This window comes from Alligator mississippiensis, chromosome 3, assembly GCF_030867095.1.
Source record: "Alligator mississippiensis isolate rAllMis1 chromosome 3, rAllMis1, whole genome shotgun sequence".
NCBI lineage: Eukaryota > Metazoa > Chordata > Crocodylia > Alligatoridae > Alligator > Alligator mississippiensis.
The window spans coordinates 45293693-45308140 of record NC_081826.1 but is presented as its reverse complement, the minus strand read 5'-3'; the positions used below and the strand labels follow the sequence as shown (position 1 = coordinate 45308140).

At 36.0% G+C, this 14448-nt stretch overlaps 1 protein-coding gene across 4 annotated transcripts in view; it reads right to left on the bottom strand.

The window, feature by feature from the left end:
• RUNX1T1 (RUNX1 partner transcriptional co-repressor 1) overlaps positions 1-14448 on the bottom strand; it is a 141423-nt gene that overhangs the window by 111218 nt on the left and 15757 nt on the right. For 3 of the 4 annotated variants that reach the window (XM_019486493.2, XM_014610184.3, XM_006260369.4), the window contains one exon: positions 9001-9173. The exons of the other annotated variant lie outside the window; for it this stretch is intronic. In XM_019486493.2, the coding sequence (XP_019342038.1) occupies positions 9001-9088 (88 nt within the window). In that variant the 5' untranslated portion in view covers positions 9089-9173. The remainder of the gene's footprint in view (positions 1-9000; positions 9174-14448) is intronic. 4 annotated transcript variants of the gene reach the window in all.

Below are 14448 nucleotides of genomic sequence, written 5' to 3'. Positions count from 1 at the left end.
AGGGTTCTTTAATTATAGACTATATAAAGAAAAAACCCCTAACTTTCAGTGACTGTAAATACCCTCAAACTCCATTCATTTGAATTTTTTAATTGCTAATCTTCAGATGAGTCCGACAGTAAACTGCTATCATTAATTGATTTGAAATGCTATGCTTTCATTGAGATTAATGAAACGACTAAGTACAGGCAAGAAAAATATCTGATTTTAATGTTTTCTTTCTCAAATCTGCTTTTTACAATGGTATTATTAATACAAATTGAAAAGCTGTCTTACTTTGTGTAATATGCTTTAGGTTTAATTGAAGACAGTGTCTCCTTATCATTGGCAAGGATTAAAACACTTTCATGAAAATCCACCAGGTGGAGCAAATACACAGCAATACAAAACTCCCAATGTTATTTACTATCACACTGCCGTTTCCAAGAAGAAAAAGCTGTTTTCTGAAAATTTCTAAATCCCACTCTTTGTAAATATATCAATCACTTTGTACTAATTTGCTACATTTACAAACACATGTAGACATTGTTCAGATAGGCCTTGGTGCAAAACTAGTTACAGGTCAGTTTCAGCTGGGTCTCACGAACCTGGATATAGACCTTGCACCAAAAATGTCTATTTCCAAGTATTAGACAATGGAAGGTAATGATACATTAGAAAAGCATTGGCGATTGCAGAGCAAATAAACAAATTCATACTTAATAGAAATTCAAACTTAACATCACACCATGGACTCAACATTTTCTATTGTGCCATTACTGCAGCAAGCAAGGCTGACACCAGGCAATTTTGCATGCCATGTTATGAACTTTCATATGTGGCAGTGACTGACAATATTCTGGTACAGGAGATACATGTTTATTGCAAATTCCCTGATCTTCATTACATATCAGTTAATTTATAAGGTAATTTCCAAATTGCATCTATAGGGACAGTGTCCCATCCATAACTAAAAAAGGTTAAAATGGAGAGTTATTTTCCCATTTGATTGCTTTTTCTTACCCAAGACCTGTGAGCTAGTCCTCGTGTACCGCTTCTGACTTTTACTAATGCCTGAAATGGCCAATCCAGTGGGGACACCTAAACTCTTTAATAGAATAAAACAGGTCTTAACAAAGACTGTTTTATGAATTGCCTCTTCTCCCATTATTATAGTCACATAATGTCCTACTGACAACTACCACAATTGCTGACATGGAAAAGTAATATTAACAAGGCAGTGTATTATTAGGTTGTTCTAATGCAGTTTAGCAGCTGGAAACTAGGAAAGGAACCAATAATTGTAATCAGCCAGTCCAGGAGTGCATGGACCACACATTGGGGGCTGCTCATCTACAGACAATGCTTAATTTCAGTGAAACACAGAAAGTACATATTCTAGTGCTTTCCTTCCTTATTTTGATCTATATTTTTTTTTAATATTCTGTCTTGTTGCTTCCAATACTATCTTTGTTTCCGTCTTCCACTACTGCCATGTTTGTCTCATCTGCACCATTTGTAATTCTCCTCTTTATGCCTTTCTTATTCTCCACCTTCACACTCCAGTCTGCTCTTCCATGTTCCCACTGCGTTTGACATTTTCCCAGGGCTGCCTTTGCCAACTATTTACAAGAACTACACTAAACCAACACCAGTCTAATACTGGGTCACATTTTGTACTGACATTCTTTATTGCATAACTCTACTGAAATTAAATCAATTGCAAATTTGGCCATTGTGTCATACTATCAGCGATATCTGATCAAACCACACCATGCACTCACAGGGGGACAAAAATGAGCTGATGTAAAGAGACTACACTCTCAGGATAGGCTGCAGCCCCATATGAGCCCCATATGAACCTTTAATTCTTCTTCTATTAATGTCTCTAGATTTTTGTTTCTTAGAGGTATGCTGAGAAAGAGAAAGTGGTTTAAATATTATAGTTAGATTAGCCTGATGTGCTCTATATGGGGCTTAATTTTGTCCATTCAAAAACAAAAGTGAAAGAACAATGTAGAGGTGATTAATTGGAGTATCACACCAAGAACAAATTACACCACTTCACACCCTAAAGACATCTGTGCATAATATCTGTAAGTGTCTGGGCACAATTCAAGGTGCTGGTTTTAACTTAAAAACCCTGAATGGTTTGATTTGCTGTCTCAGAATTTGTTTTCTTCTGTACTGCCACAGCTGAGATTGCAGCTGGGGGGGGGGGGGGGGGGGGGGGGGGCTGCTCAATTTTAAACAGAGGAAACTTTTACAAAGACATTCTCTCTGAGGAACCTTTGACTACTGGGATATGACTGAGGCCACCCTTTTCTCCCCAAACTTTCATGGAAGAGTTAAAGGTCTGAGGGAGGGACTTGAGAATTATTACTAGCATCAGGCTGTGTAGACAAGTTTTATATTATTACCTAAATAAACAATGAACATATATTTGTTGGAGGAAGATGAGTGATCCACTTTGATATTGGATTGTGAACTTAAACTACGTAAAGACACATAAAAATGGCATGAAGAGAGGTACTTGATTAGGTTTTACAAATCAACAGAAATTTAATTTACATAAGCACAGACCCACACAGGAACATGTCAGTTACACAGAGCACAACAGCTGTATTTTTATCATGTAAATATCTGCAATTCTTATTTATACTATGGCTCCTTTTCACCACTCTGAAAATGGTGAATTTGGGCATAAATGTAGTTTATATCCACTTTAACACTCCTCCCCCCCGTTACCTGGGTAGCATAAGAGTAACTTAATATAAAAAAAAAGAATTATGGGCCTGATTCTCAGTGAAACTTCATGTACATGTTTAAAGACTTTTTTAGAACATGATTATTGATCTGATATGCTGTAATGGTTCCATTGTTACAGTGTCTCCTGTAAATCCTTCTTAGATGGAGGATTAGTGACACAATAGATCATAATGACTCTTCTGGTCCCATTACACTATCGTTTACTTGCAGCTGTGTATGCGCACTAAAAGCTACGTTCTCTTCAGGATGAATCACCTAAATCCTCTGCATGCTAATGGCAGCTTATGCATGTGTGTCAGGAGGATAGCATGCCCTTAAATTTGCATTACAAAATCCTAATGAAACACTTGGGAGAAAAAAATTGATGCACAGTATTTCCATTCCACCCACCAAAGCACAGTCTTCTACTCCTCGTACAGGCAAAGGTCCTGGGCTAGACAGAGACATTCAAAAAGCCTGAGGTGGAATTGATCTAAGTTGCACAGTTTTCTGTAAGCAGCATAGTTTAGACTGGTAGTGAACAGAACATACATTCGCCCTTTGGTGGTGGTTGGGGGGGGGAAATCTTAGACTGGGTTCTGACATTTTTAACTAGTCTGTGCATGCCAAAGTTCTGTTCTGTTCTGGGTATAGACCGGTTTCCAATCACGTATATTATTAAAAGTGTAATGTCTATACACCCTATTGATTAGAGTTGTGGAAAGAGTGAACTAAACCCTGGACAATTTCAGTGTGATGCAATGAAGTCAGAGGGAAGTTACAGGAAGGAAAAAGAAACCACAAAGATCTTTCTGGATCTGATTCTACTCCCACCATTAAGTCAGAAGCAAATCTATGAAAGTAAATAAATTTAAACAAAGGCAAGTAGAAGCACAATCACATTTCTCTATTCCATGCTGTCACCCCATTTCTCTACCTTAAATTATAGTAAATACATCTATTATTATTTACATTTTAAGACCTCTTATCTACAAGCATGCATTCTATATTTTATTCCAGGGCCAAGTTTCCACAGTCAAGGGGATCAATCTCCTACTTATGCAAACAGTGTGTTCTTATTCATGTTCAACAGGCTCATAAACATGATCTTGCAAATGGTTACAGTTAAACATGCACTTTGGTGTTTGCACATTATTCAACAGACAGTTACATGATTTCAGTGGGGCAACTACAGAGTAAAGTTTGGATAAAGTACAAGTACAGGCAGTAAAACTAGACCCAAAGTTGTATTTTATAATGGAATATCACAGTCAGAACACTTTGAGGTATCATGTGGGAGTGCCAACAGCTTTTCACCATTACTCTGACATGGACCATTAAAACAGATATCCCAGTTCATTTTTATTTCTCACACGGAATAAACCTAATGCTGCAAAGCACTTCAGAGATGAAATGTAGTAGCATATTTAATACTTATGTGCTACATTAAAATGGTTAGTGCAAGGAGCTTTTGTTTATAGCACAGATCCCAGTCAAAGGAATGTGTAAGTCTTTAAAGGGTTTAAGTCTAAAAAATATTTGTTAAAGGTAAGGGATGAGAAAGAACATCTAGGCAAAAAGGCAAAGACTGTAAACCTAGAAGTGAAACAGTTAATGCACTTTGTTGTTGCTTCTGCAGTCAGTGTTATGCCAAGGCCAGAATTAAGGGAAAAACTGAAAAGAGCCAATTTTTTTTTAATCTATTAACAGAAAGAAAAAAAAAAATCAGGCCTATCTGTCACAGTGTTGTCCGGGCTGGGAGAACTGGCAGGAACCTCAAATTCCTGACCAAACCCTCTTCCACACAATGCCTCCTGAATGAAAGGAACCCAGGCCCGGCAGAGATAGCCTGCTGTCAGGAACCAGTCCTGACGTTTGTGCACAGACAGGGCTGGCCTTGCAGGATGTCAGAACAGCAAACTGCTGTTTGAGATACTGGATTTTCACACACTCTCAGCCTGGATGTTTTGCTCTTCAGGTAATTAAACAAGGAAGCGGGTGCTGATGTGTACAAGTCTGACCCTGGTGCTGCGGCTCCATGGTTCTGCATATCAACTTCCGCAAGAACTGCCTAGAGCATCAACAGAATCTTCTACTCTCTCCCCAGCCCCCACCCCCAGTGCTTAGGTTTAAAACAAATCCCCTCTGATAATGTGTATTGCTGCTATTCTTTTTAAGAAAAGATAAATTACTTGTACTCTCCCCCACTCACCTTGCTGTTTCCATAAAAAAACAACAGAAGGAAATGGGTACTTTCTGATTCTCCTGGCTTTTTCTCTATTGTTGCTACTACTGGAGTAGGTGGATCATAAGTTAAATAATATGACCTGGCTGGGGGTGGAGGGGTGTGGGGGGAGGAGGAAGAGGGTTTGAAGGAGGAGCAGGGAACAAGTTGTTTATGCCTATAGTGGGTATATCCTAACCAAAACTGATTTTTAAAAGTATGTTGTTTAATTTGTTCAAATCACTGCCAAAATGTTTAATATTGTAGAAATGATTGTTTTTCCAATGTAACCATTATTGTGGATTTCACTCGAGAGCATGAGATAAGCACAGACCTAGGGAAATAGTCCAGAACTTTTTTGCATCTCTTTCTAAAGGAATTTTAAAAACAAAGAAAAAAACCCCTATTATTATCTAATAAAATCAAAACTGTTTTCTGTACACAGAAAACATTCTGCCTTATACAAAAATACCCTGCACAGACTGCTTTGTGAATGACCTAGTTTCCATGGTCTTTAAATAATATTTAAACAAAATGATTTTAAGAGATAAGTAACATATTCCTACTACTTCTAAAAATCCATGGAATAGAATATTCGCTGAAAGACAGAGACCAAAAGAAAGAGGAATACAAAAGCATGCCTGCTTGTCTGTGTTCAACACAAAGAACATTAAATGAAAACAACTGGCATGCTGCCAAATTCCTATACAGGCAAAGAGATTCAAATAAATTGATTTCACGCATCACACTGACCTGGGATCAGTGAGCAGTGGTACAATACACTCAGAGCTCCATGTGGGGCAAAGCCCATTAATGTTATAAGAGCCCTAGCATATTACCAAGAGAAAAAAAAATAAAACCAAATTCTACAAACTCAGAAAATTGCTTTGAAAAGAGAATCTCTGCTTGAGGAAAATCACTCTTTCAGTTTATTAATAAAGATACCAATTTGTGAAAGCTAACTAACAATCTCTAAATCTCAAGTTATTGAAAGCTATATTTACAAATTAGAATTTCTATAAAAGCCATAAACAAGCACAAATACTACATTTACACTACATATTTTTATGCACACATTCTCTCTTTGCATTCTCTTTTTAACACAGTTTATCTTTATATTAAATTCTTCTCTGTGAGTTTCCTTTCTTCTCCCCAATGTTTTATATAGATACGTTATTTTCTTTGTACTTCAAAAGCTGGATTCCTGCCCAGTATTTTCTCATTGGCTCAGAAAGTGGGTTGAAAAGAGTGGTCACCCACCACTCACAACTGTTCCAAATCAAGCTGACCTATAGGGAAAAATGCATTCTTTGGAAGCCTGCTATGAGTCATGAGCAGGACTCTTATTTTCCATATATACGCACACACTTCATCATAATGCTGCCTCTCACAAACAGCACATCTAGAATTTAACTTTCTTATGATGTGTGGAATAACCCATGTGTATTGTGGAGCCTCTTCTTGTCATCCATCTTTGTTTTTCATTAAGATCTCCCACACTGCAATCAAGAACAATGCCAACAAGCCACAGGTGTGCACCACATGAACAGATGAAAATCTGGTTTTGAGGGGTGTGATGACAGTTTTGTATCTATAATACATTCATCTCAAGGAAGCCCTGTACATCTATTACATATTAAATCTTTTTATTTAAATGGTAGTCTTAGAGATATTTAAGAAAACAAAACAAAAGCCTATTTTAAAGATCATAAAAGAGAAAAAAGACAATGCAATAGTAAAACAAGGGTGTTGATATATATTATCATAAGTAAAAGTGTTTTAGTCCAAATAGAAGAACATAAAATGGAAGGGATATCATTCAGGAGCTTATAGCAGGACTTCACCACCTTTTATTTTGCCTTCATTAGGTTCCAGTCCCAGAGAGACAAATCTTTGGGGTATAACATGGGTTACCACAGACGTTCTTGTTAGGTATGGTCCGAAGTACCAATCCAATCTTTTTTTCATGTGCAACCAAAATAAAACCTGTACCCTTCCTCAAGCTATTTGGAAGTGTCTTCCAACCTGAATGGGACAGAACGTATATATGATAACTGGGATGAAGCTTGCTTCAGATATAGCTTTTGCTTCACAAAGACAGTATCTAGAGCAATATGAATATAAAGCCTTAAATCAACTTCAGGAGACATTCCTGGCTGCGTATCTCAGCTTGCTTAGAAAAGTTTCAATGAAGGACTCTTTCTTGTAAGTTGCTACTAAGCTGCCTTAGAATTACCTTTAAACCAAATCAAGACCCTGCCTACGCTAAAAACGTCTATCACCAATTATACTGGTATCATAAAAGTGGTAGACTACCTGCTAAAGCTGATGTAATTATATGCCATTATACATCAATACCAGCAGCTATTACAGCATGGTGTGGGGAATAAGCCATATTGCTATAGGCAACTTTATAACCGTGCAAGTGTATTCAAACTACAGGCTCTACAGGTGGCTTGATCTGGCCTGTAATTGAGGATGAACAATTCATGTCATCTTCTCATGACTCTGGCATTCAGAGGATCGCTCAGATCTTAAGTAATTTTAGCCACACTCTCTCAACACCACATTAAAAAACCTTAATTCTCCTGACATCCTGTGATTTTCAGTTCATTTTCCATTTATCTTTAATATTGTGTATTAGCAATAAACCACAATAGGTTCTCCATTGGCATACAATCATTGCATGATTGAGGCATCAAACTTCATTTTTATCTTTGTTTTAAAAATTCTTTATGAGACTGATTGGGTAAAAGTAAATATAAAAATATCTTTCTACCTTGAAAAAAGACTACAGAAGAAAAATCAGGGAAAAATATAGTGGGTAATACAAATTTAGTATAAAATACACCCAAAAAAGTCAACAGTACATAGAAGAGGAAGCCCTTATAAGAAAAATTAATTCCCCTCCAAGACTAGCTGTGTGAATCAGGAACACCTGAAAAGCACTTTGTTTGATTTAAACTGAGCTAGGAACTGGACTGACTTCCACTTCAGGGTTTTTTTTAAATAAATTTACTTTTTAAGCCATGCATTCATCATTTGCACACAAGCCCATACATACAAAGACCTCCACACTCTTTAAGAGTTTTAAGTGAGGTGCAGAGCTTTCTGCTGGCCTTCTGAACGGGGACAAATTTCACTGTAGAGGACTACAGTTGTGGCTGAACAGAAAACAGTAGCTAGGACACTGTGCTAAACAACGTAAGAAAAGTTAACTTCCAATTAAACTGAAATAGCTTAAGCTTAAAACTCATGAGAGTTTAGCCTAATGATCTGTAGAATTTGGGCCTATGCTGTATGTACATTTAACTTATATCAAGCAGGAAGGACTCCCATTTTGAAAAGATCTGGGTGCTGAGAATTACTTAAATTCCATTTAATAGACAATATTTGCTCTGATATCTAGAGCAATAGTTTTAAAAACAACACATCCCAGTTTCAACAAAACACAAATATCATGGTATGACTTTCCCACTTTAGCACCTAAGTTTTATTTTGCCTGTAGCACGTTAACTTTTGAAGCAAAGTAAAGAGAAGTCCAACACAGAAACAAAGAAATATCTGAACTCACTATCTGCCTTAATCTGTCATGGATATGCTCTACAATACCTTTACCTAAGACCTTGTCTACATTGGAACATAATCATGTCAGCAAACCTTGTTACAACTGACCCATACACTGTTTCAATTCATAGGATAAACTGGGCAGTTACCATGTTTTACAGACCAGCTAAAGCCAGGTTGTAACCAGGAAGGGGGCATCCATGTTGTAAAAACCTTTCTGGGTGTGGGTAACGGAACTGGTAGAGTGAACAGGGCCTTAGAAAGGACACTACCAACTTATTTTTTCACTTGGTCCTGGATTCCTCTACAATGATATTAAAACAAAATCAACAATATGAAACTCAAAGTTTGATTTATGTTCTTTGGAGGCTCAAGGGGAAGATTAAAAAAAAGAAAAAGATTACAAGGCAAGGTACAGTAATTAAAAATAACTTTTAAAGAGGTACGTAAATTGCAAAAATCAAATATTGTCTGTTCCTTACCTTGACAAAATTCAAAGTTCCCTTTTTTCCGGCAGTCACCTATCACTAAACTCAGTGCTCTCCAAGTGTTTCTTTTGACAGATATCATTCTCCACCAATCGCTCTGCTAATTTCCTCTCTCCTTGTCTGACTGGGACAGATATTACGTTCACAAGCCCAGAGATCAATCTTTTCTATTGACAACAACAAATGAAAAAAAAAAAGAAGCACATATCACAGCCAGTTTGCAGCACCACATCCTTTTATTTGCATGATAATAAAAGGCCTTTTTTTAACAGGAACAGCTAAATGCTGTTTTTTTAAAACAATCGTTCAGATTTTTAAATTAATATAATGAAGTATTTTTAAAATATAGTAACTCTGTGAAGAAAAGCCTGTTTCTTAAGTTACCCATGTACAGCTGTCCATACTATAGACAGCAATCAAGCAAAGGCAGAATGTATTCCTCCACGATAGCACCCCATCCCTTGCTCATATTCTAAAATGGCAATTCATATGTATTCAATAAATAAAATGATATTTATGATTGTTATATTATATACTTTACCTGGACATGGCAGAATAATTAAATCATCACTTATTAAACTAACATGCTAGCACACAATACTGCTTTCTCTTCTTACACTAACTTTTGTGTGTTAAGAAGTCACAGAAGAGCAGGTAGGTCCCAGAAGATGGGAGATCACAAAAGGTATCAATAATTTTGAAGGTCTTCTTCCTCTCACCTCTGAAAAGTCAAATCCCTCCCATGCTAATCTTTAAAAACAATCCTCATCTGATTTGCTGAGTGACTTCATAATTAATATTAATTTACAGTTATAATGTGGGATTCTTGTTGTTATAGCTAAGGCTGTCAGTTTTTTCCAAGCTATTCCTGTTTTTTTACAGGGCCTTATAACAGGACAGAAAGATTTTCAGAGTTAGGTGCACACAGACATACATGTTTTAAACTGCACCCATATTATCAGGTATTTGAGGACAAAAGTTAGACATGCACAAGGACACAATTGTATGTGCATCTAACTGCAAATCGAGCCTATCCTTCCTTCCAGACTGAATCATACCACATAACATTTTTAAACTAAGCCATTTACAAATTATCAAAATCAGAAACCATAAATTTTTCTGTTAAAAAAAAAAAAAATCAAGAACTTGCCCTTACTTTTTGAAGTTAAGGCTGCAAATGAAGAACTTTACCATTTATAGTATTCGTTTGACTTGGCATAATCTTGGACTCAATCCTGCAGCCCAAGCAGAAGCCAAAGTCCCATTGATTTGTTAAAATGACATGCATATAAAGACTGCAGGATTGTACCCAGAATCTAGCAACTGTTAAGCTTTTAATGACACGATCACCATTGGAATTTTGAAACCAATCTTGCAACTATGGCTAGGATCCTCAGTTTGTGCATGATGATAAACTTTTCACTATGGTTTTTACTGTATTTACTGTAGTTTTTACTGTAGTTTTTACATAGGCAATAAAAGTAGACTTTTGTACTGTCCTCTAACATAAATTAGATATATTTTATAAAGTATCAAGACAAAATATATTTCCATGGTGTGTACAATATTTTGTGAAGTTTTTTGGGTTGTTTTTTTTGGGGGGGGGGGTGAGGGGTGCTTATTTAGGACCAGATTCCAATACGCATGGTTACACCGAGTGGACTTTACAAAGGATAAAGTTCTACTTGGTAAAGGTAAGGCAAATTCCTGTCTAAATATGAATTTATGACTGAACCGTTAACATTAAATTACCATCATGCTTTACATTCAATACAGCAAAGAGCAGTGCAAGGATGCACTCCAGTTTCATTAATCTTTATAATCTTGCTGCAATAATACTGGTGTACAAGTTCAAATATGGTTGTATTGATGCAATATACAAAGCTTAGTATATTGAACTACTGAATGAAGTAGTATTTACAGGAATAAGTGAAAAGATTTTTTTTAAAATTCTTGCTCTATTAAAAAAAGGAATTTTAGATACTTAGAGTATCTTTCCTTAAAAAAAAATCAAAAAAAAAAATCACATTATCCATCCAGTATGTAAAAAAAATATTGTTTATCTTCCTACTAGACCTTTGTTCTATCCTAATACTCCCCTTTTGTATGTGCTACACTACACTTTCCTAAGTGACAAGAATATTCTGATATATTTATGCCATGGGAACATATTTTGTGAAATATATTTTTGCCTCCTGATTTGTAAACTGTTGTTGCTAGAATGTTCATGCAAAGTGATCTGAAAGCTAAACTCTACTGAAAGCAGAATTCCTCAAACAATTTGTAGTCCTACAAGAGTGTTGTTAAAAAGGCTCAACATGTTGTATTACCATGGAAATTGTGGAAAACATACTTTCCCAAACAAATATTACTTTTTCTCAATGGTATGAAGTAATGAAAACCACATGTGTAAATCTGCGATCCGTGCAGTAGTTCAAGCTGCAGCTAATAGAAAATACAGAGAGTGAACTCTGCCATATAAAGGATTCTTGTTACAGAAATATAATGTGAAAACCAGATGCAGACAGAAAACCTTAATCACAGATGGGAATGTAATCACTGGCATACAGAATACTTTTTTGATCAATCTTAACCATATGCGAAATGTATTTATTTTCTAAGGAATGCAATAACTTGAGAGAGTCTTCTATTTGAATTCAGTTAACCTCGTATTCACGGTGCTTTTATCTTATATATTGAGGGGAGGGGGGATAAGCTGAGCCAAGGTTTTAAGAGGAAGAGTCATTGGCCCTGGCAAATCATTCTTGTATCAGTTTATCTTTCAAAAAATTAATAGGATGTAAAGACTACACATATCAGAATCAACCTCAAAAGAAATCAAGTGCAGATCCCCATTACTGTACTTTTCAGTTACTGCCAGAAATCCCTTCATCACCTAAGCACACTTCTCTGGAGGATTATATCACCATTTGATTAAGTTTTTCCTACACCATAATATGTAGTTCTTCAGAAACACATTACTGCACTCCCTTGGTTTTCAAATCACAGCTGAATTCCTTATTCTAAGGGGTCTCCTCCATACATCTTTATAAAAAAGTAAATGGTTACAAAAAAATAAAAATAAGAAGCCAAAGTGTCAGCAGACACCAGAATTACCTGGTCTCCATTCTAACTACCGAAAGGTACAATAGCATGGTTCAGTGCTGAGCACCCTCAGTTCTTAATGGCCTCAGTGGAGCCAATGTAAAGGCTCACAGCTCATTGCAGGATCCGGCTATATGCAACTGATCTGTATCAAGTGTCTAAGACCCACACTTAGATCCTGTCCTATAACTGATGGATGAATAAAAAGCTGACAGCTGTTGGTTTTTATTGCTGGTGAACTGAAAAAGGAGTTCTGTTCAACTATCAGATGCAAATATTACAGTTGTGTGCATTTTTATTCAAAAATATGCAAATATATTTGCAAATTAGGTTCCGGCCTCAGGCTCTTAACATGTTGCCGGTACATCCTGCAGCATTACAAAGGTTCAGCAGTCTTGAGCTGTACCACGCGATCTCTCTCCTACAGTTTATCATCTGCTTTAGTGGAAAGTTAAATTTTCCTGGATGGTCATTAACATTTGTCAGACTGGACTATAAACTTCGCAGCAATACAAAAATGTTTATATTTTTAAATGATTTCATAAAAAAAGATTCAAAATCAATAAGCTCTATCAACTCTGAGTACTAAGTCCCATTACAAATAGCCCAGGCTTGGTACCTATGACAACAAAAAAAGAGAATAAACTCTTAAAATGCCTTACTAGGTTACTACCATCTTTTTTCCTAAGATCTCCTCAACCTAGTTCTGCTCCAGTTGTTCTGCATTTGTATATGTAATGTTAGTCTATGTAAAACTGATCGCTATGCTTTAATTAAATTGGCTTTTCTTCTAGACTAATACTTTTAAAATATTCTTGATGAAAATATTTTTTATTCTATTATTCTTTAGTTACAATGTTTTTGCCCAGTTACGTTGCCTAGTTTGACATTTTCTTTTACAGCTCCATTTGAAGAAATACTTATTCAGAACCATTTTTCCCAGTTAAGCAGAGAATTCTATCTCCAAAGCAAAAGTCATGTGAATCTGAATATGGTACACGTCTTCTCTCTAAAGAAGTACGCTTAAATTATCAACAGGCTTTGACCAGCAATATATTTCAATTTGCAATTTTTATATTACATTAAGTTCATTATGAAATAAACTTTTAAATAAGAAACTCACAGCTGTGTAACAGCTTCATTTAATAAAGTATAGAGAGAACATCACCAAAACTCTTGCTTTGTGCAATTTGTGAGTGTGTGTGCATGTGTGTCTGTCTGTGTCTTTTTCCTCATCTAATTTCATCTGCGAGAGACTGTCCCTAGAGGACAAGAAAAGAGAGAACCAATTATATCCAGAGGCTGGTTTCTCCAAAATGAAGGCATCTGTTCCATGCCAATGACTTCCACATGGAAGAAAAACAGAACTTTGAAGGCATCTGTGTTCATGGTTGACAGTCACAGATCTTAAGGTCTACTGTAATTGCCCAGCTGCAAACATGATTTGGTTGCTGCTGCTATTGTCAGCTGATCTCATCACACACAGAAAAGAAGAGAACTTATGCCCTTAAAAAAATAAAAATCAGTTACTATTATAGTATCCTGCTACCTCCTTCCCTTAGGATGGAAGTGCTGTACTTTTAATGGTACAGCTGCTTTTCTTGGTAGAAATTAAAGTGCAAGTATTTCAAAAAAGTAGGAAAATTATTTTATTGCACAAAATCTCTGCCTAGATACATTACTCTTAAATTTACGAGATGCTTGTCATCTGCTAGTGTTTCACTGTGGCACTTCATAAGCTTTATTCAGAGACCAACCACTTAAACCTGCAAACTGACCTTACTTAGACAAATAGTCTTAATAAGATCAGTAAGACTGCTCACCTGAAGCAGCACCCTGGGATTTCACTCCAAATTTATAAGATCTTCAAAAAACTGATATGATCTTCATTATTTAAATCAAAGCACTTTCAATGATCTCGGACACGTTACAAAAGATTTTTTTAAATGCAATTTACTGGTGGTGCAAAGTCAGACTATATTGAACCTAATATTTGTAGAGGTTTACACAACAATGCTGTCACTCTTCACTATTAAAAACTGAACAAAGAGTAAACAAAAGCTACATCAAGGAGAGGTAGCTTTGGAAATATCAAGACTACGTTGAAATTTCAAAAGCTTGGGTACACAGCATTGAAAAGTACTTCAAGATCTAATATTAATAATGCAGTTACAACTAAAAATAATCAAAACCTGAATAGCATAAAATGAAATATATTTACATGATGTAATTTCCATTTACCATATAATAAGGTTTGTGGTTCCAACAAGTATTTAACAGTAAGGGAAGAAAGACTTTTTTTTCATCCTTTCGTTCAAGTTGTTAATATAATCCTGG